This window comes from Salmo salar, chromosome ssa18 (genome assembly GCF_905237065.1).
Source record: "Salmo salar chromosome ssa18, Ssal_v3.1, whole genome shotgun sequence".
NCBI lineage: Eukaryota > Metazoa > Chordata > Actinopteri > Salmoniformes > Salmonidae > Salmo > Salmo salar.
In genome coordinates, this window is record NC_059459.1 from 18,208,609 (window position 1) to 18,236,574 (window position 27,966).

At 44.6% G+C, this 27,966-nt stretch overlaps 1 protein-coding gene across 1 annotated transcript; it reads left to right on the forward strand.

Annotated features, from left to right (window-relative positions):
• Positions 1-4,825: 4,825 nt before the first annotated feature.
• Positions 4,826-27,882, forward strand: asrgl1 (asparaginase and isoaspartyl peptidase 1). The gene is made up of 7 exons (XM_014154604.2): positions 4,826-5,070; positions 5,768-5,956; positions 10,737-10,879; positions 11,288-11,442; positions 11,615-11,736; positions 27,151-27,261; positions 27,408-27,882. The coding sequence occupies exons 2-7, from the start codon at positions 5,770-5,772 to the stop codon at positions 27,620-27,622; spliced, it is 933 nt and encodes a 310-aa protein (XP_014010079.1). The 5' UTR covers positions 4,826-5,070; positions 5,768-5,769; the 3' UTR covers positions 27,623-27,882.
• The last annotated feature ends 84 nt before the right edge of the window (positions 27,883-27,966 follow it).

A 27,966-nucleotide genomic window follows, 5' to 3' on the forward strand; every position in this document is an offset into this window, starting at 1 on the left:
GAGGCCGACTGCACAGTCAATGACGTGCCACGCGACCATTGGGTGATGCATGGAACCTCTGAGCAGAAGATCCCAGGGCAGTGATTGGGGACATTGCCCTGTGTAGTGCTGTCTTTCGGATGGGACGTTAAACGGGTGTCCTGACTCTCTGTGGTCACTAAAAGATCCCAATGGAACTTATCGTCAGAGTAGTGGTGTTAACCCTGGTGTCATGGCTTTATTCCCACTCTGGTCCTCATACCATCATGTTCACCTAATCATCCCCAGCTTCCAATTGGCTCTTTCATCCCCCCTCCTCTCCTCTGTAACTATTCCCCAGGCTGTTGCTGTAAATGAGAATGTGTTCTCAGTCAACTTACCTGGTAAAATAAATAAACATGAAATACATCAGGCGTGTTCCTCTGCCCAGGTGTTGCTGACACATGCCAGATCCTACAGCGCCTGGATAGGTATCGTAACTATCAGCTAACCACATCATATGTTATAGCAATCTGACAGTCGATGACGTGGCACACAACAATTGGTTGATGAATGCAACGTCTGAGCAGGGGAATGTGACCATCTACTCCACTACTTCCTGTTCTTCTTCAACAATTAACCAACGTCTTATTAATCAGAATAGAGAAAATGAGTTGCTAGGTAGATAATCAATTACAAAAACGTGATTCACCATATTTTATAACTACACAACTTTGACTTAGAAAACAATAATATCTCTAATCAAATAATTATACAAAAGTATGTTTTTCACTTTTATCTCGAAATGACAATCGGATATATATATTTCTTCATAAATGTTACATACACATCAATGGGTCCTCTGATCATCTTGATCACAGAGAAAACACTAAGAGAACCCCACAACATGATGTGTTCTGTCTAAAACTGAAAGGGGGGACAGATCTGTAACAACACCTTGTGTTTGAGCTGTCATTAGATGGGTGTCTGACTGTCCAGTATAGCTGTTCAAACCTCCCAACTTCAATTACACCGATTGGGTGAAAAGGTTGATGTAGAAGCAAAACCTCCTTCTTAGGTTACAGTAGCAGAGGAGCACACTGTGTTCTTACAACCAGCAGGTTCTTTCTGACTATGTGACCTATCCAGGAAAATGTATCCGCATACAGAACATACACCCACACTGCACATGCACAGGCAGTTACTGTAGTATGAATACAAAAGCACTGTGTAAACATTGATATGGCACAGGCTGTTTTCGACCATCATCCACTGTAATAACACAAAACTAGGTTACATGCATTTACTGTAGCCTTTCTGTCAAGATGGGCTGCTGTAGGCTGATGCGAGAGTGCTGGCGCTGGCCTACATTGGGCTGATACTCAATCGCTCCCCGTCACCAAAGCAACGAACGTACAAGCAAACAGCTGTTGAGATATGGGATGGAAACACACAGTGCTTGACTTCAACTCAAATTGGTGCCCGTACTCATTTTGGATGCCGGTAGTGTTTATATTTAGGTGCAGGAGCTCCACAATACTTCTGAGCTAATATTCTAGAAGAAGAACAGGAGCTCAAGCAGTAGAACAGTTGAGGTGCTGGTACTCAGTTCCGTGAGCTCCTGCCCAAGTCAAGCACTGGAAACACACCGCTGGGCCAGAGATGCCGTTTTACTGATTTTACAAGCAGAAATGACAGAATCTCGGTCGAATGACGCTGTGCAATCGCAGCCTGGTGTTAGCCTATCTGTAGCATACAGAAGCTGTGCTTGGGAATATACTAGCCTGGGCTATAGGTTATCTAGAACCTATATAGCAAGCGGTTTAGAATTGTTCGGATATGACAGAACACATAATTGCATTGGGGGAAATGGGAGCGGTTGAGAAGAAATTAGTTTGATATTCGTTTATTTGTGTCCGGGTATTAAAAGACAGTGGAGTGTGAAGCTGCTGTGTGTCTCGGGGACGACACACCCCTTTTCTCTCTCTCTCTTCCTCCCTCCCTTCCTGTCTCCTCCTCTTCGTCTCTTACACAGCCTACACACACACACACACTCACTACAGCTAATCACTACACACGACAACAGTCTATGCTGCACCTTAGTGCCATGAGTAGGTTAGATAGTCAGATATGTTTATAGGTTTGTTAGCCTATCGGAAGGTGAGCGGAAGTATGGCAGCATCTCTGCACAACATCTCCCCAGCATCTCCAGAGCGGAAATAGCCCCAGTATCTCCCTTACTTTAACATGGCCTCTTCCTTCTCCTCCTCCTCCTTCTGTCGAGCTAGCACGGCCATGATGATCTTCCTCTACTCCTCCGTCAGATGGCTCAGGTCCGGCTCGGGCATGGACGCCGGCACGACGGGTGGACGCGCGCCGCCCGGAGGGCCCACCGAGGCGGACATCTTCTCCCCCTCTCTTTGGCTGCTAGGATCACTGACAGAAATCCCGCTGTCAGAGCCCACGGATCACGACATGGCCCATGAACGAAGCAACGGCTCGGGCAAGTGATGCAAGGCTCCCATGGTGGCAGGCACCCACGGTGGGAGTGCTTCTTCGGTTCCTAGTCGCCTTTTCTCTCTCTCTTTCTCTCTCTCTTCCTCTCTCTCGCTCTTTTCTCTTCTCCCCCCCACCCCCCGCCCGCCCTCCTCTCCCCTCCACCTCCAGTTACGGGGAGCCCATGTCTACGGCAGAGAATGATAGGCTACTCGGTCACCTGGTGAAGCTAGCTTCGTTCAACGCAGAGAGATGTTTCTCTGCCGCTGCCTAGGCTGGAACGCTGGCTAGGTGGGCTCCTTGTTTTACACCACTGCCGCGCTCTGCTGCTGATGCTGCTGCTGTCACGGAGATGTGGAACCGTCAATGGGACCGCAGCCCCTGAAGCGCGCGCACCTTCTCACGCAGGGAGCGCGCATTGTCATTTGAGAATGGGGGCTCGCCGTACGATGCGCGTGCAAAATATTATATTTCACTTCACCAATCGAGGCGTGCTAGTGACGCGCGCCCTTCCTCCATTCCTTCTTTCCTTATACGAGCACCCGGCACAAACACGTGCGTGTGAGTGTCAGTAGTGCTGGTGAATCTTGTTAATAAGACCTCAGCTCAAAATGCTCACAACACAAATGTAGCGTTGTGGTGGTTGTTCTATAGGCCAATCTTCCTACAATGAAAATGTGTATGAGCCCATTTCAGGACCACGGACAGTGCAGTGGGCAGCCGGCGACGAGGTTCTAAATGAGACGGATAATCCAAGTAGTACGTTGCTAGTTAACGACGTAAAGGATGCCACGTTTTATGAATGTGGCCATGTGTATGTTGTCTAGTAGCCTATATCATGTGCAGGATAAACTCTAACAACGGGAATTCTAAACCACCCATTGTATAATTAAGCAATAATACTTGAGAGGCCATATGTTAGGACAATTTTAATCGTGGATGTGATGTGGTCATAGCCAAGAAACGAAGCCGTTGTATAATACTGCATATTCTCGACTCATTCATTGAATTTAACTCCAACAGAGTTGTAGCCTGTCTGCTGGCTGCCTGTTTGAGGTGCTCGATTAAGACAGCTCCCCGCATCTCTCCGATTCAGAGGGTTTGGGTTAAATGCGGAAGAGACATTTCAGTTGAATGCATTCAGTTGTACTACTGATTAGGTATCCCCCTTTTCCTTTCATATCATAAGTCTTTCACTTGAGCCCGACGCAGGTGTTTCACAGCTATGCTACAGTATTTGTAGTGCTACAGGGTTTGCAGCTCAATCTAATAACAGGCGGCGATTCTATGCCAAGAAAGTCAAGGCTTGTAGCAGCGAATGAGGATTTTATGTCATAGGCTATCTATCTTTCAAGAAAATCATGTTTTCAAAGAAACAGCCCCAATTCGTACACAATATCAGGCTACCAGCAGATGGCAGCACGTAGCCGGTCAATAATAGAAGCTATTCACTGGACAAACAGCTATTGACGTTCAGGCCTATAACACCATTGATTTAGGAATCTGTCACCCTACAAATGTGCAATATTTAGGGGTGCTGCATTGGCTAAGTAGTTTCGCTGTAACCTGGGATGATTGAAAATGAAACATTTGGCTGTTTCTTATTTAGGTTTACACAATGCTTCCTTGCAACACTTGGTAGCATTTTAAAAACAACATAAGATACACATTGTTGTTCCAAGCAAAAGGCCTAATAATGAACAATAATAATAAGAACAAGAATTTAGATTCTATGTCTGTTTTTTTTGTTTTGATGTTGATTCTTTGCACGACAAAGTGATGTTAGGATATATAAGGTATCCTGTACGAGCTTTTCTGCCGAACACGTTGTTACACGTGTCAAGCTTATGGGCATGTAGCAGCAGTGTGCAGGAGAGGGGTTCCTAGGTGTGAGAAGTGTGCAGAAGGGCATGAGAGAAAGGAATGTGTAGCATTGGGGAAAGTAGTGGTATGTGTTAATTGTAGAGGAGCTCATTGGGCTGGGAATCAGAAATATCCTGTGCGAGAGAGGCAGGTTGAGGTTTCCAGGGTTAGAGTAGTGCAGAAGATGTCATATGTTGAGGCAGTGAACAAAGTAGAGGAAGATGGGTTAAGGGTACAGTAGATCTGTATCAGTACAGAGGGATGGGCCAACAAGTGATATATGTTTTAGTAAGATTGGATTTTTAGCATTTATAGCAATGGTTATCAACTGTACTCCAGGGATGGAACATAAGTCACAGAAAATAGAGGTTGTGGTGGCAGCTGCATAGAGGTATTTGGGTGTGCGAGACTTGACATCAGAAGAGTTGCAGGGTGTGTTAAGTGGTTCCCACCCTTTCAGGTTGTTGGTCTATGCTAGGACTAAATATATTTAAATAGTGGAGTAGGTGGTGTTATTTTTATTTGTTTGTGAGTGTAGTGTTAGATGGTAGGGTATTTTCTTATTTATTTATATTTTCAAGCAGAGTATAAGGGAGTTTTACTCCAGTCTAGTAGGTGGCGGGGATGCAACATTCATTGGTTGCCAAGCGCCGTTAAACCTCATCGAAGAAGAGGAAGTGCTGGTGACGGAAGACTAGTACATATGTTAATAACAGCGCTGGTGTCGAGAACTGAACGTCGACCGATTATCTGGTAAGAAAGAAATATAAACAGTAGAATAATTGCTCAGCAAAAATGATCAGTGCATACTATCTCCATGTGTATAATGTCAACATCGGATAGTGTTATTTTTCACACACATTCTGATGCGTGTCCATTGCTATATTCATTTGTGCGGCGCTGCATGAATGCATTTGGTCGTGTTAAGATTAAAGTCCAACTTCATTCGTTTCGGATTCATTCAATTATTCCTTTGCACAAATTGTGCTGACAACTGGTTTAAATTATATCGAGTAGGCTACACTATAATATCAAACGTAAGAGCCCTTTCAATGCTAATGGGGGGACTGTGGAAACTATTTTTAAGTGTGCACGGGCCAGGAGTTTTTCCTGACCAAACAAAACAACTGTCAGTCTGGCAAAATGGGGGGTATGATGTACACCAATGGCCACCGCTTGGTCGTGATGAGCTACAGTGCTGGCTTTTGTTCCTGCCCAACTCTAACCCAACAATGGTTTTAATCAGATTTTTTGGTGGTCACTAGTTCATCTACCCAGGATGTCCTTATTATTAGACACTGGGCAAATCAGGACACATCCATTTCAAGATTGATATTTAAACTATGTGGCCATCCCCATGAGCCTATGTGTAACACAAACCTCTTTAGTATAACCTCTTTAAATCGCTGTAACTGTCTTACCACCTCTCTCTCCCGGGCCTCACTGGCAGACATGTTGCCTGTGTTGGTGGTCCATGGGGGAGCGGGGCACATCCCTAAAAAGCGTGTGCAGCTGTCTTGTGCTGGGGTCCGGGCTGCAGTCAGGGGGGGATACTCCAAACTCCAGGGGCAGGGCAGTGCCATGGATGCTGTGGTGGAGGCCGTCACTCTGCTGGAGAATGACCACCACTACAACGCAGGTAAACACACACCCATGACTAGGGCCTGGAGTCTTTCCTAGCCAGGTCACAATATTAACATGGAATTACCAATTAATTATTCATTTATCTTGTACTTTTTTGTTGTTGTTGTAAATACCAGTAGAAACAGTACCATCAAATGAAGTGCTACCAGATTTTACTGTCAATGACACTAACCTGGATAAAGAAAGGTTGATAAAGGATATCACATTTTATTGGTCACATACACGTGTTTAGCAGATGTTATTGCAGGTGTAGTGAAATGTGTGTGCTTCTAGCTCCAACAGTGCAGTAATATCTAACAGTTTCACAACATACACTCAAAATACACATAAATCTTAAGTAAAGAATGGATATACATATATGTCAGAGTGGCATTGGACTAAGATAGTGGCATAGTATAGAGTACAGTATACAGTTGAAGTCGGAAGTTTACATACACTTAAGTTGGAGTCATTGAAACTCATTTTTCAACCACTCCACAAATTTCTTGTTAACAAACTATAGTTGCATGACGCAAGTCATTTTTCCAACAATTGTTTACAGACAGATTATTTAACATATAATTCGCTGTATCACAATTCCAGTGGGTCAGAAGTTTACATACACTAAGTTGACTGTGCCTTTAAACAGCTTGGAAAATTCCAGAAAATGATGTCATGGCTTTAGAAGCTTCTGATAGGCTAATTCACATAATTTGAGTCAATTGGAGGTGTACCTGTGGATGTATTTCAAGGCCTACCTTCAAACTCAGTGCCTCTTTGCTTGACATCTTGGGAAAATCAAAAGAAATCAGCCAAGACCTCAGAAAAACAATTGTAGACCTCCACTAGTCTGGTTCATCCTTGGGAGCAATTTCCAAACGCCTGAAGGTACCACGTTCATCTGTACAAACAATAGTACGCAAGTATAAACACCATGGGACCACGCAGCCGTCACACCGCTCAGGAAGGAGACACGTTCTGTCTCCTAGAGATGAACGTACTTTGTTGCAAAAACTGCAAATCAATCCCAGAACAACAGCAAAGGACCTTGTGAAGATGCTGGAGGAAACGGGCAGAAAAGTATTTATATCCACAGTAAAACTAGTCCTATATCGACATAACCTGAAAGGCCGCTCAGCAAGGAAGAAGCCACTGCTCCAAAACCACCATTAAAAAAGCCAGACTACGGTTTGCAACTGCACATGGGGACAAAGATCGTACTTTCTGGAGAAATGTCCTTTGGTCTGATGAAACAAAAATAGAACAGTTGGCCATAATGACCATCATTATGTTTGGAGGAAAAAGGGGGAGGCTTGCAAGCCGAAGAACACCATCCCAACCATGAAGCATGGGGGTGGTAGCATCATGTTGTGGGGTTGCTTTGCTGCAGGAGGGACTGGAGCACTTCACAAAATAGATGGCATCATGAGGAGGAAAATTATGTGGATATATTGAAGCAACAGCTCAAGACATCAGTCAGGCAGTTAAAGCATGGTTGCAAATGGGCCTTCCAAATGGACAATGACCTCGAGCATACTTCCAAAGTTGTGGACAAATGGCTTAAGGACAACAAAGTCAAGGTATTAGAGTGGCCATCACAAAGCCCTGACCTCAATCCCATAGAAAATTTGTAGGCAGAACTGAAAAAGCGTGTGCGAGCAAGGAGGCCTACAAACATGACTCGGTTACATCAGCTCTGTCAGGAGGAATGGGCCAAAATTCACCCAACTTCTAGTGGGAAGCTTGTGGAAGGCTACCCAAAATGTTCGACCCAAGTTAAACAATTAAAAGGCAATGCTACCAAATACTAATTGAGTGTATGTAAACTTCTGACCCAGTGGGAATGTGATGAAAGAAATAAAAGCTGAAATAAATCTCTCTACTATTATTCTGACATTTCAGTCTTAAAATAAAATGGTCATCTTAACTGACCTAAAACAGGGAATTTTTACTAGGATTAAATGTCAGGAATTATGAAAAACTGAGTTGAAATGTATTTGGCTATGGTGTATGTAAACTTCCGACTTCAACTGTATACATATGAGCTGGGTGATGCAATATTTACAAACAATTAAAGTGACTAAGAGTACAGTTTATACATATGAGATGAGTAATGCAAGATACGGAGACATTATTAAAGTGGCTAGTGTTTCATTTCCTTAGTGGCCACGGATTCCTACTCTGTGTATAGGCAGCAGCCTCTGATGTGCTGGAGATGGCTGTTTAACAGTCAGTGGTGTAGTATAGAATACAGTATATGAAATGGGTGATGAAATATGTAAACACAATTTTAAAAGTCACTAAGATAACGTAGAATAGTGTGGAGTGTAGTTCATAGATATGAGATGAGTAATGCTACATATGGAACATTATTAAAGTGGCTAGTGATCCATTTCTAAATGTGGCCAGGTATTCCTAATCTATGTCTATAGGCAGCCCCCTCTGATGTGCTAGTGATGGCTGTTTAACAATCTGATGGCCTTGAGATAGAAACTGTTTTTCAGTCTCTCGGTACCAGCTTTGATGCACCTGTACTGACCTCACCTTCTGGATGATAGCGGGGTAAACAGGCAGTGGCTCAGGTGGTTCATGTCCTTGATGATCTTTTTGGCCACCCTTTGGCATCGGGTGCTGTAGGTGTCCAGGAGGGCAGGAAGTTTGCCCCCGGTAATGCGTTGGGCAGACCGTACCACCCTCTGGAGAGCTTTGCGGTTGTGATACAGCCCGACAGGATGCTCTCAATTGTGCATCTGTAAAAGTTTGAGTGTTTTAGGTGTTAAGCCAAATTTCTTCAGCCACCTAAAGTTGTAGAGACGTTGTTGCGCCTTCTTCACCACACTGTCTGTGTGGGTGGACCATTTCAGTTTGTCAGTGATGTGTATGCCGAGGAACTTGAAGCTTTCCACCATCTTCACTGCGGTCCCATCGATGTGGATAAGGGGGTGCTCCCTCTGCTGTTTCCTGAAGCCCATGATCATCTTAGTTTTGTTGACATTGAGTGAGAGGTTATTTTTCTGGCACCACACTCCCAGAGCCCTCACCTCCTCCTTGTAGGCTGTCTCATCATTGTTGGTAATCAAGCCTACATCTTTTGTGTCGTCTGCAAACTTGAGGATAGCGTTGGAGGTGTGCTTGGCCACGCAGTCATGGGTGAACAGGGAGTACAGGACGGGGCTGAGCACTGTCCCTTGTGAGGCCCCGGTGTTGAAGATCAGCGAAGAGGTGTTGTTTACTACCTTCACCACCTGGGGGCGACCCGTCAGGAAGTCCAGGACCCAGTTGTACAGGGTGGGCTTCAGACCCAGATCCTCGAGCTTGATGATGAGCTTGGAGGGTACTATGGTGTTGAATGCTTAGCTATAGTCAATGAACAACATTCTTACATAGGTATGCCTCTTGTCCAAATGGGATAGGGCAGTGTGCAGTGTTGTGGCGATTGCATCGTCTGTGGATCTCTCGGTACACCAGCCAGCTGGTCTGTGCATGCTCTGAGGACGCGGCTAGGGATGCCGTCTGGGCCAGCAGCCTTGTGAGGGTTAACGTGCTTAAATGTCTTACGTCGGCCACGGCTAAGGAGAACCCACAGTCCTTGGTAGCGGGTCGTATCGGTGGCACTGTATTATCCTCAAAGTGAGCGAAGAAGGTGTTCAGCCTGTCCGGAAGCAAGACGTCGTTGTCCGCGACGTGGCTGGTTTTCCTTTTATAATCCGTGATTGCCTGTAGACCCTGCCACATACGTCTGGTGTCGGAGCCATTGAACTGGGACTGTTTGATTGCTTTGCGGAGGGAATAACTACACTGTGTGTATTCTTCCATATTCCCAGTCTTCTTGCCCTGGTTAAATGCAATGGTTCGTGCTTTCAGTTTTGCACGAATGCTCCCATCTATCCACGGTTTCTGGTTGGGGTAGGTTTTAATAGTCACAGTGGATACAACATGTCTTATGCACTTCCTGATAAACTCATTCACCATATCGGTATATGTGCCGATATTATTTTCTAAAGCTACTCTAAACTTATCCCAGTCCGCGTGGTCAAAACATTCTTGAAGCGTGGATTCCGATTGGTCAGACCAATGTTGAATAGTCCTCACCACGGGTGCTTCCTGTATGAGTTTTTGCCTATAGGAGGGGAGGAGCAAGATGGAATCGTGGTCCGATTTGCCGAATGGAGGGCGGGGGATGGCCTTATATGCATTCTGGAAGGTAGTATAGCAATGGTCGAGGGTTTTAGCAGCGCGATTACAGCAATCAATATGTTGATAGAATTTAGGGAGCCTTTTCCTCAAATTTGCTTTGTTAAAATCCCCAGCTACAATAAATGCAGCCTCAGGATATGTGGTTTCCAGTTTGCATATTTTATTATCCAGAGATTGGACATTAGCGAGTAAAATACTGGGGAGCGGTGGATGGTGTGCACGCTTCCTGAGTCGGACTAGAAGACCGCCTCGAGTACCTCTCCTTCGCCGGCGTTGTTTTGGGTCTGCCTCTGGAATAAGTTTGATTGCTCTTGGGAGAGTAAACAAGGGATCTGCTCCAGGGAAGTCGTAATCTTGGTCATAATGATGGTAGTTCTGGTGAGTTACCGCCGCTCTAATATCCAATAGTTCTTCCCGGCTGTATGTTTATTAGCTTTATTAGCTCACAACAATTCCTGAGCTAATAAAGTAAAAGATGGTACATAAACAAACAAAATACTGCGGAGTTGCTTAAGCGCTAGTCGCGATGCTGCCATCTCCGTTGGCGCCATAATCTGAAGACATGTCTCTGAGTCCTCTTGTATCTCTGCATGCATCAGGGCTAGGCTCGGTGTTGAACATTAAGGGCGAGGTGGAGATGGACGCCATCGTGATGGACGGGAGATATCTGGCCAGCGGAGCTGTCTCTGCGGTCCGAAAAGTGGCCAACCCTGTCCAACTGGCCAGACTGGTCATGGACAAGGTACTGTGCACACACACAATTTGCTTAGACAAAGTGTTGATCATACAGCAGTTCAGGGTGTTTGGTATTTTATTAGGATCCCCATTAGCTGTTGCAAAAGCAGCAGCTACTCTTCCTGGGGTCCACATGAAACATGATAATGACAGTACAGAATATTAATAGACAAGGACAGAACTACATCAAATGATTTTTAAATCTAAAGGCACACGTAGCCTACATATCAATGCATACACACAAACTAGGTCAAATCGGGGAGAGGCATTGTGCCGTCAGGTGTTGCTTCATCTGTTTTTTGAAACCCGACGCACTTTCCCACAGCGCTCTCTCACGCGTAAGCAAGTGAGGTACAGTATATTCTCTACATCTTGAACATTGTTCCCCATTGAATGAGCCCGTTACCCATTGCAGACGAGCCATCTGTGTCTGACTGGAGAGGGTGCCAGTCAGTTTGCCCGGGCGATGGGTGTACCCGAGGTGCCTGAGGAATCACTGATCACAGAGTATGCCCGTATGCGCTGGAAGAAGAACCTGGCAGCTGATGCCAACCCGGTGGAGTGCCAGATGTAAGATAAAGCATGACATGATATTTCATACCATAGAGTTGAATATATTAGATATTGAAATGGATTGTAACATGAGATGTATGATAGTGGGACCTGATAGAACATAGCATGGCATGATAATATTGCATGATAGATGTTAATGACATTTTTAATTGAAGTATGTCTGTCACAGGGGGAAGATGGGTACGGTAGGGGCGGTGGCGGTGGATGCAGAGGGGAACATAGCCTGTGCCACCTCCACCGGTGGCATGCTGAACAAGATGGAGGGCAGGGTGGGGGACACAGCATGTATCGGTGAGACATCTGATGTTATGTCATATGAGGTAAAGAGATGTGGAGAGGAAGTAGGCGACAGAAAGAGAGGAGTGGAGAAATGAGGAAGAGACCTGCAGCTTTAACAGTGATCCAGAAAGCTGAGTGGCTTGGTGAACCCTGACCTCTGAGACGTGGAGGAATGTGTGGTGGTGTGGAGCCACTCACTCACGACCTGCTGGGTTAATGTTTCATTATGGAGATTATTACAGCCAGCAGTCTGAACAACACACACTGCTACCTCACACTCATAGATTGTTTCATAAAAGTACAGAGGCACAGGCATACAGTACGTACACAACATATGCACATACATTTACACACATACACACAACAGGGGTTAAACAATCTATTACTTGCATGTAATTGAAGTGGTAAGTGGAGTCTCATGGTGAGAAATGTTCTCATGTTAATCAGTGATGCTGGTAAACAATCAATGATCAGCTATGCAATTCACCCAAATATCCCCATTCACTGACATGCCTTTAGAAGTGAATCGCTGTCAAGAGTTTCATAGATCACTAGTTTACAAATGTAAGGGCTACCTGGAAACGTTCTGAGCCCTCACCTGCTATATGCTGAGTGTAGAGTTGGTAACCCAACACAGGGATAAATGCCAAAAATAAGTTCTGAGGTTTACACAGGTTTAGGAGATCTTATACCTTCTGTTCTATGAGAATGTCCGTTAACATGACCTTTTATAACAAATGTTATTTAGGACATATGGTCCATATACAAAGGTAGGAAGCATGCATGAACTTCACAAACACAGTTTTATAAATAAGTTGGCACAACAAAGAAACAATACTCACAGTTGAACTGAGGCACACATTAACTTGACTAGGACATTTTACATTTACATTTAAGACATTTAGCAGACGCTCTTATCCAGAGCGACTTACAAATTGGTGCATTCACCTTATAATATCCAGTGGAACAACCACTTTACAATAGTGCATCTAAATCTTTTAGGGGGGGGAAGGTGGTGATTGACTCCGCTGTCCTGGCGTCGTGAGGGAGCTTGTTCCACCATTGGGGTGCCAGAGCAGCGAACAGTTTTGACTGGGCTGAGCGGGAACTGTGCTTCCTCAGAGGTAGGGAGGCGAGCAGGCCAGAAGTGGATGAACGCAGTGCCCTTGTTTGGGTGTAGGGCCTGATCAGAGCCTGAAGGTACGGAGGTGCCGTTCCCCTCACAGCTCCGTAGGCAAGCACCATGGTCTTGTAGCGGATGCGAGCTTCAACTGGAAGCCAGTGGAGAGAGCGGAGGAGCGGGGTGACATGAGAGAACTTGGGAAGGTTGAACACCAGACGGGCTGCGGCGTTCTGGATGAGTTGTAGGGGTTTAGTGGCACAGGCAGGGAGCCCAGCCAACAGCGAGTTGCAGTAATCCAGGCGGGAGATGACAAGTGCCTGGTTTAGGACCTGCGCCGCTTCCTGTGTGAGGCAGGGTCGTACTCTGCGAATGTTGTAGAGCATGAACCTACAGGATCGGGTCACCGCCTTGATGTTAGTGGAGAACGACAGGGTGTTGTAAAAGGGTCACGCCGAGGCTCTTTGCACTCTGGGAGGAGGACACAAGGGAGTTGTCAACCGTGATGGCGAGATCATGGAACGGGCAGTCCTTCCCCGGGAGGAAGAGCAGCTCCGTCTTGCCGAGGTTCAGCTTGAGCTGGTGATCCGTCATCCACACTGATATGTCTGCCAGACATGCAGTGATGCGATTCGCCACCTGGTTGTCAGAAGGGGGAAAGGAGAAGATGAATTGTTTGTCGTCTGCATAGCAATGATAGGAGAGACCATGTGAGGATATGACAGAGCCAAGAGACTTGGTGTATAGCGAGAATAGGAGAGGGCCTAGAACAGAGCCCTGGGGGACACCAGTGGTGAGAGCACGTGGTGCGGAGACAGATTCTCGCCACGCCACCTGGTAGGAGCGACCTGTCAGGTAGGACGCAATCCAAGCGTGGGCCGCGCCGGAGATGCCCAGCTCGGAGAGGGTGGAGAGGAGGATCTGATGGTTCACAGTATCAAAGGCAGCAGATAGGTCTAGAAGGATGAGAGCAGAGGAGAGAGAGTTAGCTTTAGCAGTGCGGAGAGCCTCCGTGACACAGAGAAGAGCAGTCTCAGTTGAATGCCCAGTCTTGAAACCTGACTGATTAGGATCAAGAAGGTCATTCTGAGAGAGATAGCAAGAGAGCTGGCCAAGGACGGCACGTTCAAGAGTTTTGGAGAGAAAAGAAAGAAGGGATACTGGTCTGTAGTTGTTGACATCGGAGGGATCGAGTGTAGGTTTTTTCAGAAGGGGTGAAGCTCTCGCTCTCTTGAAGACGGAAGGGACGTAGCCAGCGGTCAAGGATGAGTTGATGAGCGAGGTGAGGTAGGGGAGAAGGTCTCCGGAAATGGTCTGGAGAAGAGAGGAGGGGATAGGGTCAAGTGGGCAGGTTGTTGGGCGGCCGGCCGTCACAAGACGCGAGATTTCATCTGGAGAGAGAGGGGAGAAAGTGCATTATTTGGTTGTGTTTTTAAATGGTTGAAAGCATAGTGATACCACATTGGCAATTCAATCATCTCGTACTCCTGTAGGCCCTTCACATCACTTCATTTCAACGTGGACATGTGGGCAATATTTGGTTGAGCAGTGATCAATGAGATGTCAACCTTTGTTCACCCTCTCAAAAAGACAACCAGAAGATTGAATTGCCAATGTGTTATCACTATGCTTTCAACCATTTAAAAACACAACCAAATTCTAATGGAAGAACAATGTCAGATTTTGGTTTAGTTGTCATCTAAATATGTGGTATCACTGCACTTTCAACCATTTTTAAAAGCGCAACAAAGTTCAAATAAGAATGCAATGTCAAATATTACAACTTAATGTGTTATCACTAAACTCCATATAATAGCACCACCAAATGACCTGGATTGCAGTTGAGATTACATTCAAAGAAAAAAAAATCTCAGACAAGTTACATGTACAAAAAAACTAACAAATGCATACAAAGATAACCCCAACCCATTTCCCATCGACCTGTTTATTTTGCAGCAATGTTGCCTGTCAGCAGTAATCTTCTCAGATTGAGAGATTCAAGGGGCTATCATCGTTAAGTAACACACTAGATGCAAAGCAATGAATATACAGTATAAAATAATGCACTTTTAAATACATTTTGTAACGTTGCCCCAGAAGCATTTAACTGCAGGGGACTCCCCTTGGAATGTGCCTACCTGATTTAGGGAACACACTGAACAGTTGGGAGTTGGGGCCAATTTTATCGTAAAACTTTCCTCTGTGTTAAATTTAAAATCCATAAATTGATGGTTCGGATTATGGGATGCCAAGGTCACATTTTTCCATATTGTATTCCAGTTAAAGGGTTGTTCAGATTCAATTAGATATGTCGACCATACTTTAACGGATAGCTCAGAATATGGTGCTTTCCAAAAGTTGTTTATGTACACTACATGACCAAAAGTATGTGGACACCTGCTCGTCGAACATCTCATTCCAAAATCATGGGCATTGCTGCTATAATAGCCTCCTCCTCTGCAGTTGGCTTTCCAATTCATACTAAATGTGTTCGATGGGGTTGAGTTCAGGGCTCTGTGCAGGCCAGTCAAGTTCTTCCACACCGATCTCGACAAACCATTTCTGTATGGAACTCGTTTTGTGCACTGCGGCATTGTCATGCTGGAACAGGAAAGGGCTTTCCCCAAACTGTTGCCACAAAGTTGGAAGCACAGAATCGTCTAGAATGTCATTATATGGTGTAGCATTAATGTTTCCCTTCACTGGAACTAAGGGGCCTAGCATAAACCATGAAAAACAGCCCCAAACCATTATTCTTCCTCCACCAAACTTTACAGTTGTACTATGCATTGGGGCAGGTAGCGTTCTCCTGGCATCCGCCAAGACCAGATTCATCGGTCGGACTGCCAGATGATGAGTAGTCGTGAGTAGTCGTGCTGTACTTCGCTCCGCGGGTAATATTACATTTCATTACATTACAACGGAACGATTTGATTTGATTTGATTAGCTAGCTAGCTAGCTACATAGTTGTCTTTGATGTCTTTGTATCAAGGATAAAGGTGTAGCTTTGAGAAACTAACAAGGTTAGCTAGCCAGCTGTATTCGTTCGTTCGCGCCGTTTTCCAAACGGCGTCAACACAACTTTACCAACTAGCAGTACTGTAGAAACTAAATACATTACAACGGAACGTTTTGATTAGTATAATGTTAGCTAGCTACATAGTTGTCTTTGTATCAAAGATAAAGGTAAACGCAGCCATTGCTAGCTAGCCAACTCTAGCAGCTTGCAGTACTGTATCATTTTTTAGTCAATAAGATTTTTGCAACGTAAGCTTAACTTTCTGAACTTTCGAGACGTGTAGTCCACTTGTGTAGCTAGCAGGACTGACTTTGTGTTAGCTAGCCAACGTTTAATCACTTCTGTGTTATGAAAGGAAATAGACACGGACACATATGATCCATTGGTAGTTTGTTGTAACCAAGTATTGGTGCTAACCGTGTGTTATTGGATGCTAGCATGCTAGTTAGCTACGGCGTCATAGGACAAGGTGCACTGGGTGGGTTTCACGGAAGAATACTTTACCAAGTTGTCTAGCTGAATAAACTAAGTTTGAGCCTATTCCTGGAAACATTGAACCACTGTAGTTTACATCAATTATATTTCTAAAGTGGAAGATGGAAAAGTTATATGAGTGTTTCAGTGAATGGTTAGTGAGGGAGGCCCTGTGCTCTCGCTTCCCCAGTTGTTTAGTTAATTTTAATTCCAATCTCCTTTGCATTAGCGTAGCCTCTCCTGTAGCCTGTCAACTATGTGTCTGTCTATCCCTGTTCTCTCCTCTCTGCACAGGCCACACAAACGCCTCACGCCGCGTGGCCGCTGCCACTCTAACGTGGTGGTCCCAGCGCACACGACCCACGTGGAGTTCCAGGTCTCCGGCAGCCTCTGGAACTGCTGGTCTGCGGCCAACAAGGCAGAGTTCATCTCAGCCTATGCTACCCTCCAGTCCCTCGACTTCTTGGCGCAGACGGAAACATGGATTACCACAGAAAATACTGCTACTCCTACTGCTCACTCCTCGTCTGACCACGTGTTCTCGCATACCCCGAGAGCATCTGGTCAGCGGGGTGGTGGCACTGGAATCCTCATCTCTCCCAAGTGGACATTCTCTCTTTCTCCCCTGACCCATCTGTCTATCTCCTCATTTGAATTCCATGCTGTCACAGTCACTAGCCCATTCAAGTTTAACATCCTTATCATTTATCGCCCTCCAGGTTCCCTTGGAGAGTTCATCAATGAGCTTGACGCCTTGATAAGTTCCTTTCCTGAGGATGGCTCACCCCTCACAGTTCTGGGTGACTTTAACCTCCCTACGTCTACCTTTGACTCATTTCTCTCTGCCTCCTTCTTTCCACTCCTCCTCTTTTGACCTCACCCTCTCACCATCCCCCCCTACTCACAAGGCAGGCAATACGCTTGACCTCATCTTTACTAGATGCTGTTCTTCTACTAATCTCACTGCAACTCCCCTCCAAGTCTCCGACCACTACCTTGTATCCTTTTCCCTCTCGCTCTCCTCCAACACTACTCACTCTGCTCCTACTCAAATGGTATTGCGCCGTCACAACCTTCGCTCTCTCTCTCCTGCTACTCTCTTCTTTTCCATCCTATCATCTCTTCCCTCTGCTCTTCCTGCTCATCCTTCTCCAACCAATCTCCTGATTCTGCTTCCTCAACCCTCCTCTCCTCCCTTTCTGCATCCTTTGACTCTCTATGTCCCCTATCCTCCCGGCCGGCTCGGTCCTCCCCTCCTGCTCCGTGGCTTGATGACTCATTACGAGCTCACAGAACAGGGCTCCGGGCAGCCGAGCGGAAATGGAGGAAAACTAGCCTCCCTGCGGACCTGGCATCTTTTCACTCCCTCCTCTCTACATTTTCTTCCTCTGTTTCTGCTGCTAAAGCCACTTTCTACCACTCTAAATTCCAAGCATCTGCCTCTAACCCTAGGAAGCTCTTTGCCACCTTCTCCTCCCTCCTGAATCCTCCTCCCCTCCTCCCTCTCTGCGGATGACTTTGTCAACCATTTTGAAAAGAAGGTTGACGACATTCGATCCTCGTTTGTTAAGTCAAACGACACCGCTGGTCCTGCTCACGTTGCCCTACCCTATGCTTTGACCTCTTTCTCCCCTCTCTCTCCAGATGAAACCTTGCGACTTGTGACGGCCGGCCGCCCAACAACCTGCCCGCTTGACCCTATCCCCTCCTCTCTTCTTCAGACCATTTTCGGAGACCTTCTCACCTCGCTCATCAACTCATCCTTGACCGCTGGCTACGTCCCTTCCGTCTTCAAGAGAGCGAGAGTTGCACCCCTTCTCAAAAAAACTACACTCGATCCCTCTGATGTCAACAACTACAGACCAGTATCCCTTCTTTCTTTTCTCTCCAAAACTCTTGAGCGTGCCGTCCTTGGCCAGCTCTCTTGCTATCTCTCTCAGAATGACCTTCTTGATCTAAATCAGTCAGGTTTCAAGACTGGTCATTCAACTGAGACTGCTCTTCTCTGTGTCACGGAGGCTCTCCGCACTGCTAAAGCTAACTCTCTCTCCTCTGCTCTCATCCTTCTAGACCTATCTGCTGCCTTTGATACTGTGAACCATCCGATCCTCCTCTCCACCCTCTCCGAGTTGGGCATCTCCGGCGCGGCTCACTCTTGGATTGCGTCCTACCTGACAGGTCGCTCCTACCAGGTGGCGTGGCGAGAATCCGTCTCCGCACCACGTGCTCTCACCACTGGTGTCCCCCAGGGTTCAGTTCTAGGCCCTCTCCTATTCTCGCTATACACCAAGTCACTTGGCTCTGTCATATCCTCACATGGTCTCTCCTATCATTGCTACGCAGATGACACACAATTAATCTTCTCCTTTCCCCCTTCTGATAACCAGGTGGCGAATCGCATCTCTGCATGTCTGCGTAGAGAGACGCACTCAAATGTGTCTCTCGACCTGTGTGCACCTACGTTGTAAACTTTTATTCATAGGTTAGGTTGTAGCAACCTCATGATGGGTATAGGGAGAATTTGAGTATCATGTAGTAGTCTAAACCTATCGCTGTTACATTGAAGTGGGTGAATGGAATATGAATGAGAGTCATCCAATATGCTGTAATACAAATAAGGTGACTGACCACCACTGGTAGAGATGGAGTCTTCCATTGGGTGTTGAGAGGCAGTAGTGCTGATTTGGTTAAATTCAGCTTCATCAAAATCTGTCAAATTAATCTATGGTCATCAATGCGTTTGGGAGCGATTGAGATGCATTGTCTAGATATAGTAAAATATAATCTGTGTGCAATGAGATGAAGTGATCAGTAGATTTGATGGAAATTGGTGTTATTTCCTTTGATTGGCGAATTGCCTCAGCCAGGGGTTGCATGGATAATACGATTAGCACAGGCAAGATTGGATCGCCTTGTCTGCTATTTCTAGTGATTCTGAAAGGAGCAGAGCGGATATTGCCTGTTAGAACTATGGCTAGGGATTGGCATATATTATTTTAATCATATTAATGAAATTGGCGCCAATTCCCATATGTTCCAAGACAGACCAGAGATACAGTGCCTTCAGAAAGTCACCCAGTGACTTTTTCCACATTTTGTTACATTACTGCCTTATTCTGAAATGGATTACATTTCCCCCCCCCCAATCTACACATAATACCCCATAACGACGAAGCAAAAACAGGTTTTTAGAAATGTTTGCTAATTTATATAAAATAAAACAAACTGAAATATCACATTTAATAATATTCAGACCCTTTACTCAGTACTTTGTTGAAACACCTTTGGCAGCTATTACAGCATCGAGTCTTCTTGGGTATGATGCTACATGCTTGGTACAGCTGTATTTGGGGAGTTTCTCCCATTCTTCTCTACAGATCCTCTCAAGCTCTGTCAGGTTGGATGCGGAGCGTTGCTGCACAGCCATTTTCAGGTATCTCCAGAGATGTTCGATTGGGTTCAATTCCAGGCTCTGTCTGGGCCACTCAAGGACATTCAGAGACTTGTCCCGAAGCCACTCCTTGATTGTCTTGGCTGTGTGCTTAGGGTCGTTGTACTGTTTGAAGGTGAACATTCGCCCCAGTCTGATGTCCTGATTGCTCTGGAGCAGTTTTTCATCAAGGATCTCTCTGTACTTTGCTCCATTCATCTTTGCTTCGATCCTGACTAGTCTCCCCGTCCCTGACGCTGAAAAACATCCCCACAGCATGATGCTGCCACCGTGCTCCACCGTAGGGATGGTGCCAGGTTTCCTCCAGATGTGATGCTTGGCATTCAGGCCAAAAAGTTAAATCTTGGTTTTATCAGACCAGAGAATCTTGTTTCTCATGGTCTTAGTCATTAGGTGCCTTTTGGAAAGCTCCAAGCGGGTTGTCATGTGCCTTTTACTGAGGAGTGGCTTCCGTCTGGTCATTCTACCATGAAGGCCTGATTGATGGAGTGCTACAGAGATGTTTTTCCTTCTTGAAGGTTCTCTCATCTCCACAAAGGAACTCTAGAGCTCTGTCAGAGTTACCATCAGGTTCTTGGTCACCTCCCTGACCAAGGCCCTTCTCCCCTGATTGCGCAGTTTGGCCAGGCGGCCAGCTTTAGGAAGAGTTTTGGTGGTTCCAAACTTCTTCCATTTAAGAATGATGGAGACCACTGTGTTCTTAGGGACCTTCAATGCTACAGACAGATCTGTGCCTCGTCACAATCCTGTCTCTGAGCTCTACGGACAATTCCTTCGACCTCGTGGCTTGGTTTTTGCTCTGACATGCACCGTCAACTGTGGGACCTTAAATAGACAGGTGTGTGCCTTTCCAAATCATGTCCAATAAATTGAATTTACCACAGGTGGACTCCAGTCAAGTTGTAGAAACATCTCAAGGATAATCAAGGGAAACAGGATGCACCTGAGTTAAATTGTGAGTCTCATTGCAAAGGGGCTGAATACTTATGTAAAATAAGGTATTTCTGTTTTTATTTAATACATTTGCAAAAATGTCTAAAACATAACAAATGTGGAAAAGTCAAGGGGTCTGAATACTTTCCGAAGGCACTGTATGACCATTCTCGTCTATTTAAAGCTTTTTCTGCATGGAGAGAATGCAGCCCAAGGAGCTGTTGTTTCTGATGAAGCATCTAAGCTATGTAATAGTGGACGGAAGTTACCCGAGTATAAGCGTTTTTTAACAATCCAGCTTTGGCCCTTGTGGACCAATTTTGGTAAGTAAGTGTCGAGACGGGACGACAATGTCGTGGAAATTCACCACAAAGGACTCAAATCACAGTAAATGAAGCAATCTTTATTATCATGACCGGAGAGGTTCACTAACTCAATACAAGCCTGATGAAACTCCAAAGGGGGAGGTTCTCTTTCAGTCCTATTATACTTCTACACAAACAAATCATATAAGCATGGTTGGTTCCTACATGTGACTGACTGATAACACACCAGGCTTCTTACCTTGAAACTGAGATATTGCATTACTCCTTTTAGTTCCCAGATCAATGTTCTGGGCGTACTGACAAATTGCTTATGAGTGATACTGTGGTTTACTCCTTTGTGTAGTCAATCTGTCACTCGCATGAACCCAACCAAGACAGGTTATTACAAAGCAGCATTGTGCTGAACATACGATCTGATACACACAAAGAGAATTTCCATCACAACATAATTTTGGAAAACCGTTTAATATCTGTGTTTATCAAAGGGGGCGATAGTGAGAACACTGGGTAGCATCCTTACCTTTTTTATTTTTTATAAAAGCTAAATTAGTGCTGTATTCACATCTCTCCTAAATTAACCTTTGTAAATGGCGGCTGTATTAATCAATTAGAGCAATAGTGGATCTACTTTATTAAAACATTTTGATTAACCTCCCTGGGCAAGGTGGGACGTAGTCAACAGCCAGTGGAATCCTGTGGCGCGAAATACAAATACCTCAAATGCTATAACTTCAATTTCTGAAACATATGACTATTTTAACACCATTTTAAAGACAAGACTCTCGTTAATCTAACCACATTGTCCGATTTCAAAAAGGCTTTACAGCGAAAGCAAAACATTAGATTATGTCAGGAGAGTACCCTGCCAAAAATAATCACACAGCCATTTTCAAAGCAAGCATATATGTCACAACCAAAACCACAGCTAAATGCAACACTAACCTTTGATGATCTTCATTAGATGACACTCCTAGGACATTGTTATACAATACATGCATGTTTTGTTCAATCAAGTTCATATTTATATCAAAAACCAGCTTTTTACATTAGCATGTGATGTTCAGAACTAGCATAGCCACCGCAAACTTCCGGTGAATTTACTAAATTACTCATGATTAACGTTCACAAAATACATAACAATTATTTTAAGAATTATAGATACAGAACTCCTTTATGCAATCGCGGTGTCAGATTTTAAAATAGCTTTTCGGCGAAAGCACATTTTGCAATATTCTGAGTACATAGCCCGGCCATCACGGCTAGCTAATTTGACACCCACCAAGTTTGACCTTCACCAGCCTCAGATTTACTATAAGAAAAATTGGATTACCTTTGCTGTTCTTTGTCAGAATGCACTCCCAGGACTTCTACTTCAACAACAAATGTTGTTTTGGTTCCAAATAATCCATAGTTATATTCAAATAGCTCCGTTTTGTTCGTGTGTTCAGGTCAGTATCCGAAGGGTGACGCGCAAGCGCATTTCGTGACCAAAAAATGCAAAATATTCCATTACCGTACTTCGAAGCATGTCACACGCTGTTTAAAATCAATTTTTATGTGATTTTTCTCGTAAAATAGCGATAATATTCCCACCGGGATACATTGTTTTCGTTCAAAGACTGAAAATGTAAAATGGACTCTTCATGTGCACGTGCACATCGACCACTATCCAAATGCGCTACTGTTTTTCAGCCAGGGACTGCAGAGTTATCATTCCCCGTTCTGGCGCCTTCTGAGAGCCTATGGGAGCCTTAGAAAATGTCACGTTACAGCAGAGATCCTCTATTTTCCATAAAGAGGCTATAGAAGGCCAAGAAATGGTCAGAGAGGGCACTTCCTGTTTAGAATCTTCTCAGGTTTTGGCCTGCCATATGAGTTCTGTTATACTCACAGACACCATTCAAACAGTTTTAGAATCTTTAGGGTGTTTTCTATCCAAATCCAATAATTATATGCATATTCTAGTTTCTGGGCAGGAGTAATAACCAGATTAAATTGGGTACGTTTTTTATCCGGCCGTGAAAATACTGCCCCCTATCCTAAACAGGTTAAGGATAGGGGGCAGTATTGACAATTTCGGAAAAAATATGTGCCCATATTAAACTGCCTCCTACTCAAACTCAGAAGTTAGGATATGCATATTATTAGTAGATTTGGATAGAAAACACTCTGAAGTTTCTAAAACCGTTTGAATGGTGTCTGAGTTTAACGGAACTCATATGGCAAGCAAAAACCTGAGAGAAATCCTACCAGGAAGTGGAAATCTGGATGCATGGGCTCTCTTAAAGTCGTTTCCTATTGAATACACAGTGACGTAGTAATAATTGTGCACTTCCTACGGCTTCCACTAGATGTCGACCGTCTTTACAAAGTTGTTTGAAGCTGTTACGATGAACAGAGCCCGAATGACAAGGAGGGGAAGTTGTTGAGGCAGGGGGTGACATCACTTCTTGGAGCGCGTTCAGGAGGGTGGATCCAACCGTTTCAAAACCTTTTTCAAGACACAGGAACCGTCCGGTTGAAATATTATTGAATCTTCACGTTCTGAAGGCCCGACAGATTGATGTTTTACAACGTTTGACATGTTTGAACAAACGTAAATACAACTTTTTTTACTTTTCGTCGCGACATCCTCCGCGCGCTTTCTACACTTGGAGCAGTAGCTTACTGGACGCACGAACAACAAGGAGTTATTTGGACATAAATTATGGACTTTATCGAACAAAACAACATTTGTTGTGGACCTGTGATCCCTGGAAGTTCCTTCTGATGAAGATGATTAAAGGTAAGGGAATATTTCTAAAGCAATGTATGGTTTTAGATGACTCCAAGATGGCGGCTATCTGCATAGCCTAGTGTATTTTTCTGAGCTCAGTACTCAGATTATTGCAAAGAGTGCTTTCCTCGTGAAGCTTTTTTGAAATCTTTCATAGCGTTTGCATAAAGGAGATGTTCATCTATAATTCTTTGAATGACAGTTTAATTTTGTATCAATGTTTGACAAGTATTTTTGTAAATTGTGGCGCTGATTCACCGGCAGTATTTGAGGGAAAATGTTTTCTGAACGTCACGCGCCGATGTAAAATGCTGTTTTTATATATAAATATGAACTTTATCGAACAAAAAATGCATGTATTGTGTAACATGATGTATTGTGTAACATCCGAGCGGCAAGAGGTTTTAACACTGGAGTGATAAATGAGCATATGATGATGTGCAAGGAGAAATACTGGTGTGCAAAAGAGCAGAAAAGTAAATAAAAGAAAAACAGTATGGGGATGAGGTAGGTAGATTGGGTGGGCAATTTACAGATGGACTATGTACAGCTGCAGCGATATGTTGGATTCACGTCTCCATCTCAACCAAAACCAAAGTTAAAGAATAGGACTTAATCTAATCAAACTTTAAATTCCCTTTTAAATAAAGTTTGACTTGATTTAGTCCTATTCTTTAACTTGGATTTTTGGTTGAGATGTTGATGTAAATCCAACATACACTGCTCAAAAAAATAAAGGGAACACTAAAATAACACATCCTAGATCTGAAAGAATGAAATAATCTTATTAAATACTTTTTTCTTTACATAGTTGAATGTGCTGACAACAAAATCACACAAAGAATCAATGGAAATCCAATTTATCAACCCATGGAGGTCTGGATTTGGAGTCACACTCAAAATTAAAGTGGAAAACCACACTACAGGCTGATCCAACTTTGATGTAATGTCCTTAAAACAAGTCAAAATGAGGCTCAGTAGTGTGTGTGGCCTCCACGTGCCTGTATGACCTCCCTACAATGCCTGGGCATGCTCCTGATGAGGTGGCGGATGGTCTCCTGAGGGATCTCCTCCCAGACCTGGACTAAAGCAATCCGCCAACTCTTGGACAGTCTGTGGTGCAACGTGGCGTTGGTGGATGGAGCGAGACATGATGTCCCAGATGTGCTCAATTGGATTCAGGTCTGGGGAACGGGTGGGCCAGTCCATAGCATCAATGCCTTCCTCTTGCAGGAACTGCTGACACACTCCAGCCACATGAGGTCTAGCATTGTCTTGCATTAGGAGGAACCCAGGGCCAACCGCACCAGCATATGGTCTCACAAGGGGTCTGAGGATCTCATCTCGGTACCTAATGGCAGTCAGGCTACCTCTGGCAAGCACATGGAGGGCTGTGCGGCCCCCCAAAGAAATGCCACCCCACACCATGACTGCCCACCGCCAAACCGGTCATGCTGGAGGATGTTGCAGGCAGCAGAACGTTCTCCACGGTGTCTCCAGACTCTGTCACGTCTGTCACATGTGCTCAGTGTGAACCTGCTTTCACCTGTGAAGAGCACCGTGCGCCAGTGGCGAATTTGCCAATCTTGGTGTTCTCTGGCAAATGCCAAACGTCCTGCACGGTGTTGGGCTGTAAGCACAACCCCCACCTGTGGACGTCGGGCCCTCATACCACCCTCATGGAGTCTGTTTCTGACCGTTTGAGCAGACACATGCACATTTGTGGCCTGCTGGAGGTCATTTTGCAGGCCTCTGGCAGTGCTCCTCCTTGCACAAAGGCGGAGGTAGCGGTCCTGCTGCTGGGTTGTTGGCCTCCTCCACGTCTCCTGATGTACTGGCCTGTCTCCTGGTAGCACCTCCATGCTCTGGACACTACGCTGACAGACACAGCAAACCTTCTTGCCACAGCTCGCATTGATGTGCCATCCTGGATGAGCTGCACTACCTGAGCTACTTGTGTGGGTTGTAGACTCCGTCTCATGCTACCACTAGAGTGAAAGCACCGCCAGCATTCAAAAGTGACCAAAACATCAGCCAGGAAGCATAGGAACTGGTCTGTGGTCACCACCTGCAGAACCACTCCTTTATTGGGGGTGTCTTGCTAATTGCCTATAATTTCCACCTGTTGTCTATTCCATTTGCACAACAGCATGTGAAATGTATTATCAATCAGTGTTGCTTCCTAAGTGGACAGTTTGATTTCACAGAAGTGTGATTGACTTAGTTACATTGTGTTGTTTAAGTGTTCCCTTTATTTTTTTGAGCAATGTATTAATGATTAACTTGAAGATTACATTTCAAATCAGGCCTAGGGTTTCAAGCTTTGGTAATTTGTCTATTTTTAGCTGAACCCTGGGTTGATTTGAAACAATAGCTGTTGATGACTTTGCAAATGCTATGTCGGCCTAAATAGCATCATTGTTGTATTGTTGCATTTCATTTGCTGTTAAACCTACCCTTTGGAATGACTTCGATGCAACCGTTAATATACAGTATTTAGTTATTAAGCGATCTCTCAATAATTATTCTCACTGATGGCACATTGGTAGTAGTCAGTTAGAAATATAAAAGCTAAGCAGTGCTTGGTTAAATCCCTAGATAGGATACCAAATGAATAGTTGTAGATCAACTCTCCAGTAGGAGGTGCTGCCCAGCCTACTGTTGTTTTTTTTTCTTCTAATGGTGTGTTGAAGATCCGACATTGTTTCAAAGTTACAAATTCAACATTGTATACAAGGTTTGTCTATGTTGAAAATTGGTATCATAATTCTGTGGTTGAAATTTCAATTTTCTCAAAACAACAGTTTACGTTGATTACTTTTTTCAAATACAATGTATTTTCCATATAGATTCCTTGTCACAATATGTTGACATATTACATTCTTTTCCCCTCTCTTTTTTTGGAAACACCTGACACCCAAGGGGAGAGCCCCAAAGATGTGATTGGCTGACTGGCTTGTCAATAAAATACCCTTAAAGGTGCAGGGCATTTTTTTTTATACTCGGTTTGTTTGCAACTTTTATTTCTGGTGCCTGTAAAGAGCATTCTGTAAATGTAGTCTATTCTATTGTTTACCTCGCCATCTAGTTGCTCAAAGTGGAAACTGCACCCTCAGACAACCAGGCATGTTACAACTATTCTAGCCTTGATAGCCTGGCTAAGGTTTCCACCCCACTTCTACCAATCCATTTGTCAGATTGGTAATTCATTACGGAAGACTGATTTTTCAAGTATTCCAACGGGCTTTAAGACCACATGAAAGTCAATACATGTAGCAGATGTTTCCCTCTTATAGTGTGTGAAAAGCAGTGTGTATGTGTTTCAGGGTGTGGGGGTTATGCTGATAACAGGGTTGGAGCGGTGTCCCCCACGGGCCATGGTGAAGCCATCATGAAGGTCACTCTGGCTAGACTCATCCTGTTCCACATGGAGCAAGGTAACACACACACAATTTATGAAAAAAACGATTGATTGATAAACTGATGATTGACATGCAATCTTCAGTAACTCCATCCATTTATAACCTCATCCATGCATCAATCCATCCATTCATCCTCCCTCCCTGATATGTGTCCCCTGCAGGGCGCAGCGCGGAGGCAGCAGCAGATGAGGCCCTGGCCTATATGAAGGAGAGGGTGGGGGGTCTGGGGGGAGTGGTGGTGGTAGACCCCCAGGGTGAATGGTCTGCTCGCTTCAGCAGCTTGCAGATGGCCTGGGCTGCAGCCCAGCAACAAACACTCCACTATGGCCTGTACGCTGGAGAACACTTCACACAGAACATAGACGACCCCTACTAACACACACACCTCACGTTTGTGTTGAGAGAGAGTCTAAAAGAAACCCTACAAACAAGCATAGGTAAACAATCCATAGAAAGCACTGAATTGAAAATTTTCCGTCCACTAGACTCTTACCATAACTTTGTTTTTAGCAATCAGTATTATTTCAATTTTGTCTAATCCTCAGATCAATGCTCATATCTAGAGCCAGTGTTTGGAAAGTGTTGATCAACTGCCAAATGTAACTATGAAGGAATAAAGCGTGTTTTAAAAACAAACAGGCTGTCCTTTCTGAGGAGTTTTCAGTGCCTCATTTGGAGTCCTTAACAGCCATGATTGTTCATGGCATGCATAAATACTAG

Bases quoted from the DNA above. Each gene is read 5' to 3' on its own strand.
- asrgl1 (XM_014154604.2), top strand. From the start codon at position 5,770: ATGTTGCCTGTGTTGGTGGTCCATGGGGGAGCGGGGCACATCCCTAAA. The intron at 10,880-11,287 runs GTACTGTGCACA...TACCCATTGCAG, and splicing joins CCAGACTGGTCATGGACAAG to ACGAGCCATCTGTGTCTGAC. The intron at 11,737-27,150 runs GTGAGACATCTG...TATGTGTTTCAG, and splicing joins GGGGGACACAGCATGTATCG to GGTGTGGGGGTTATGCTGAT.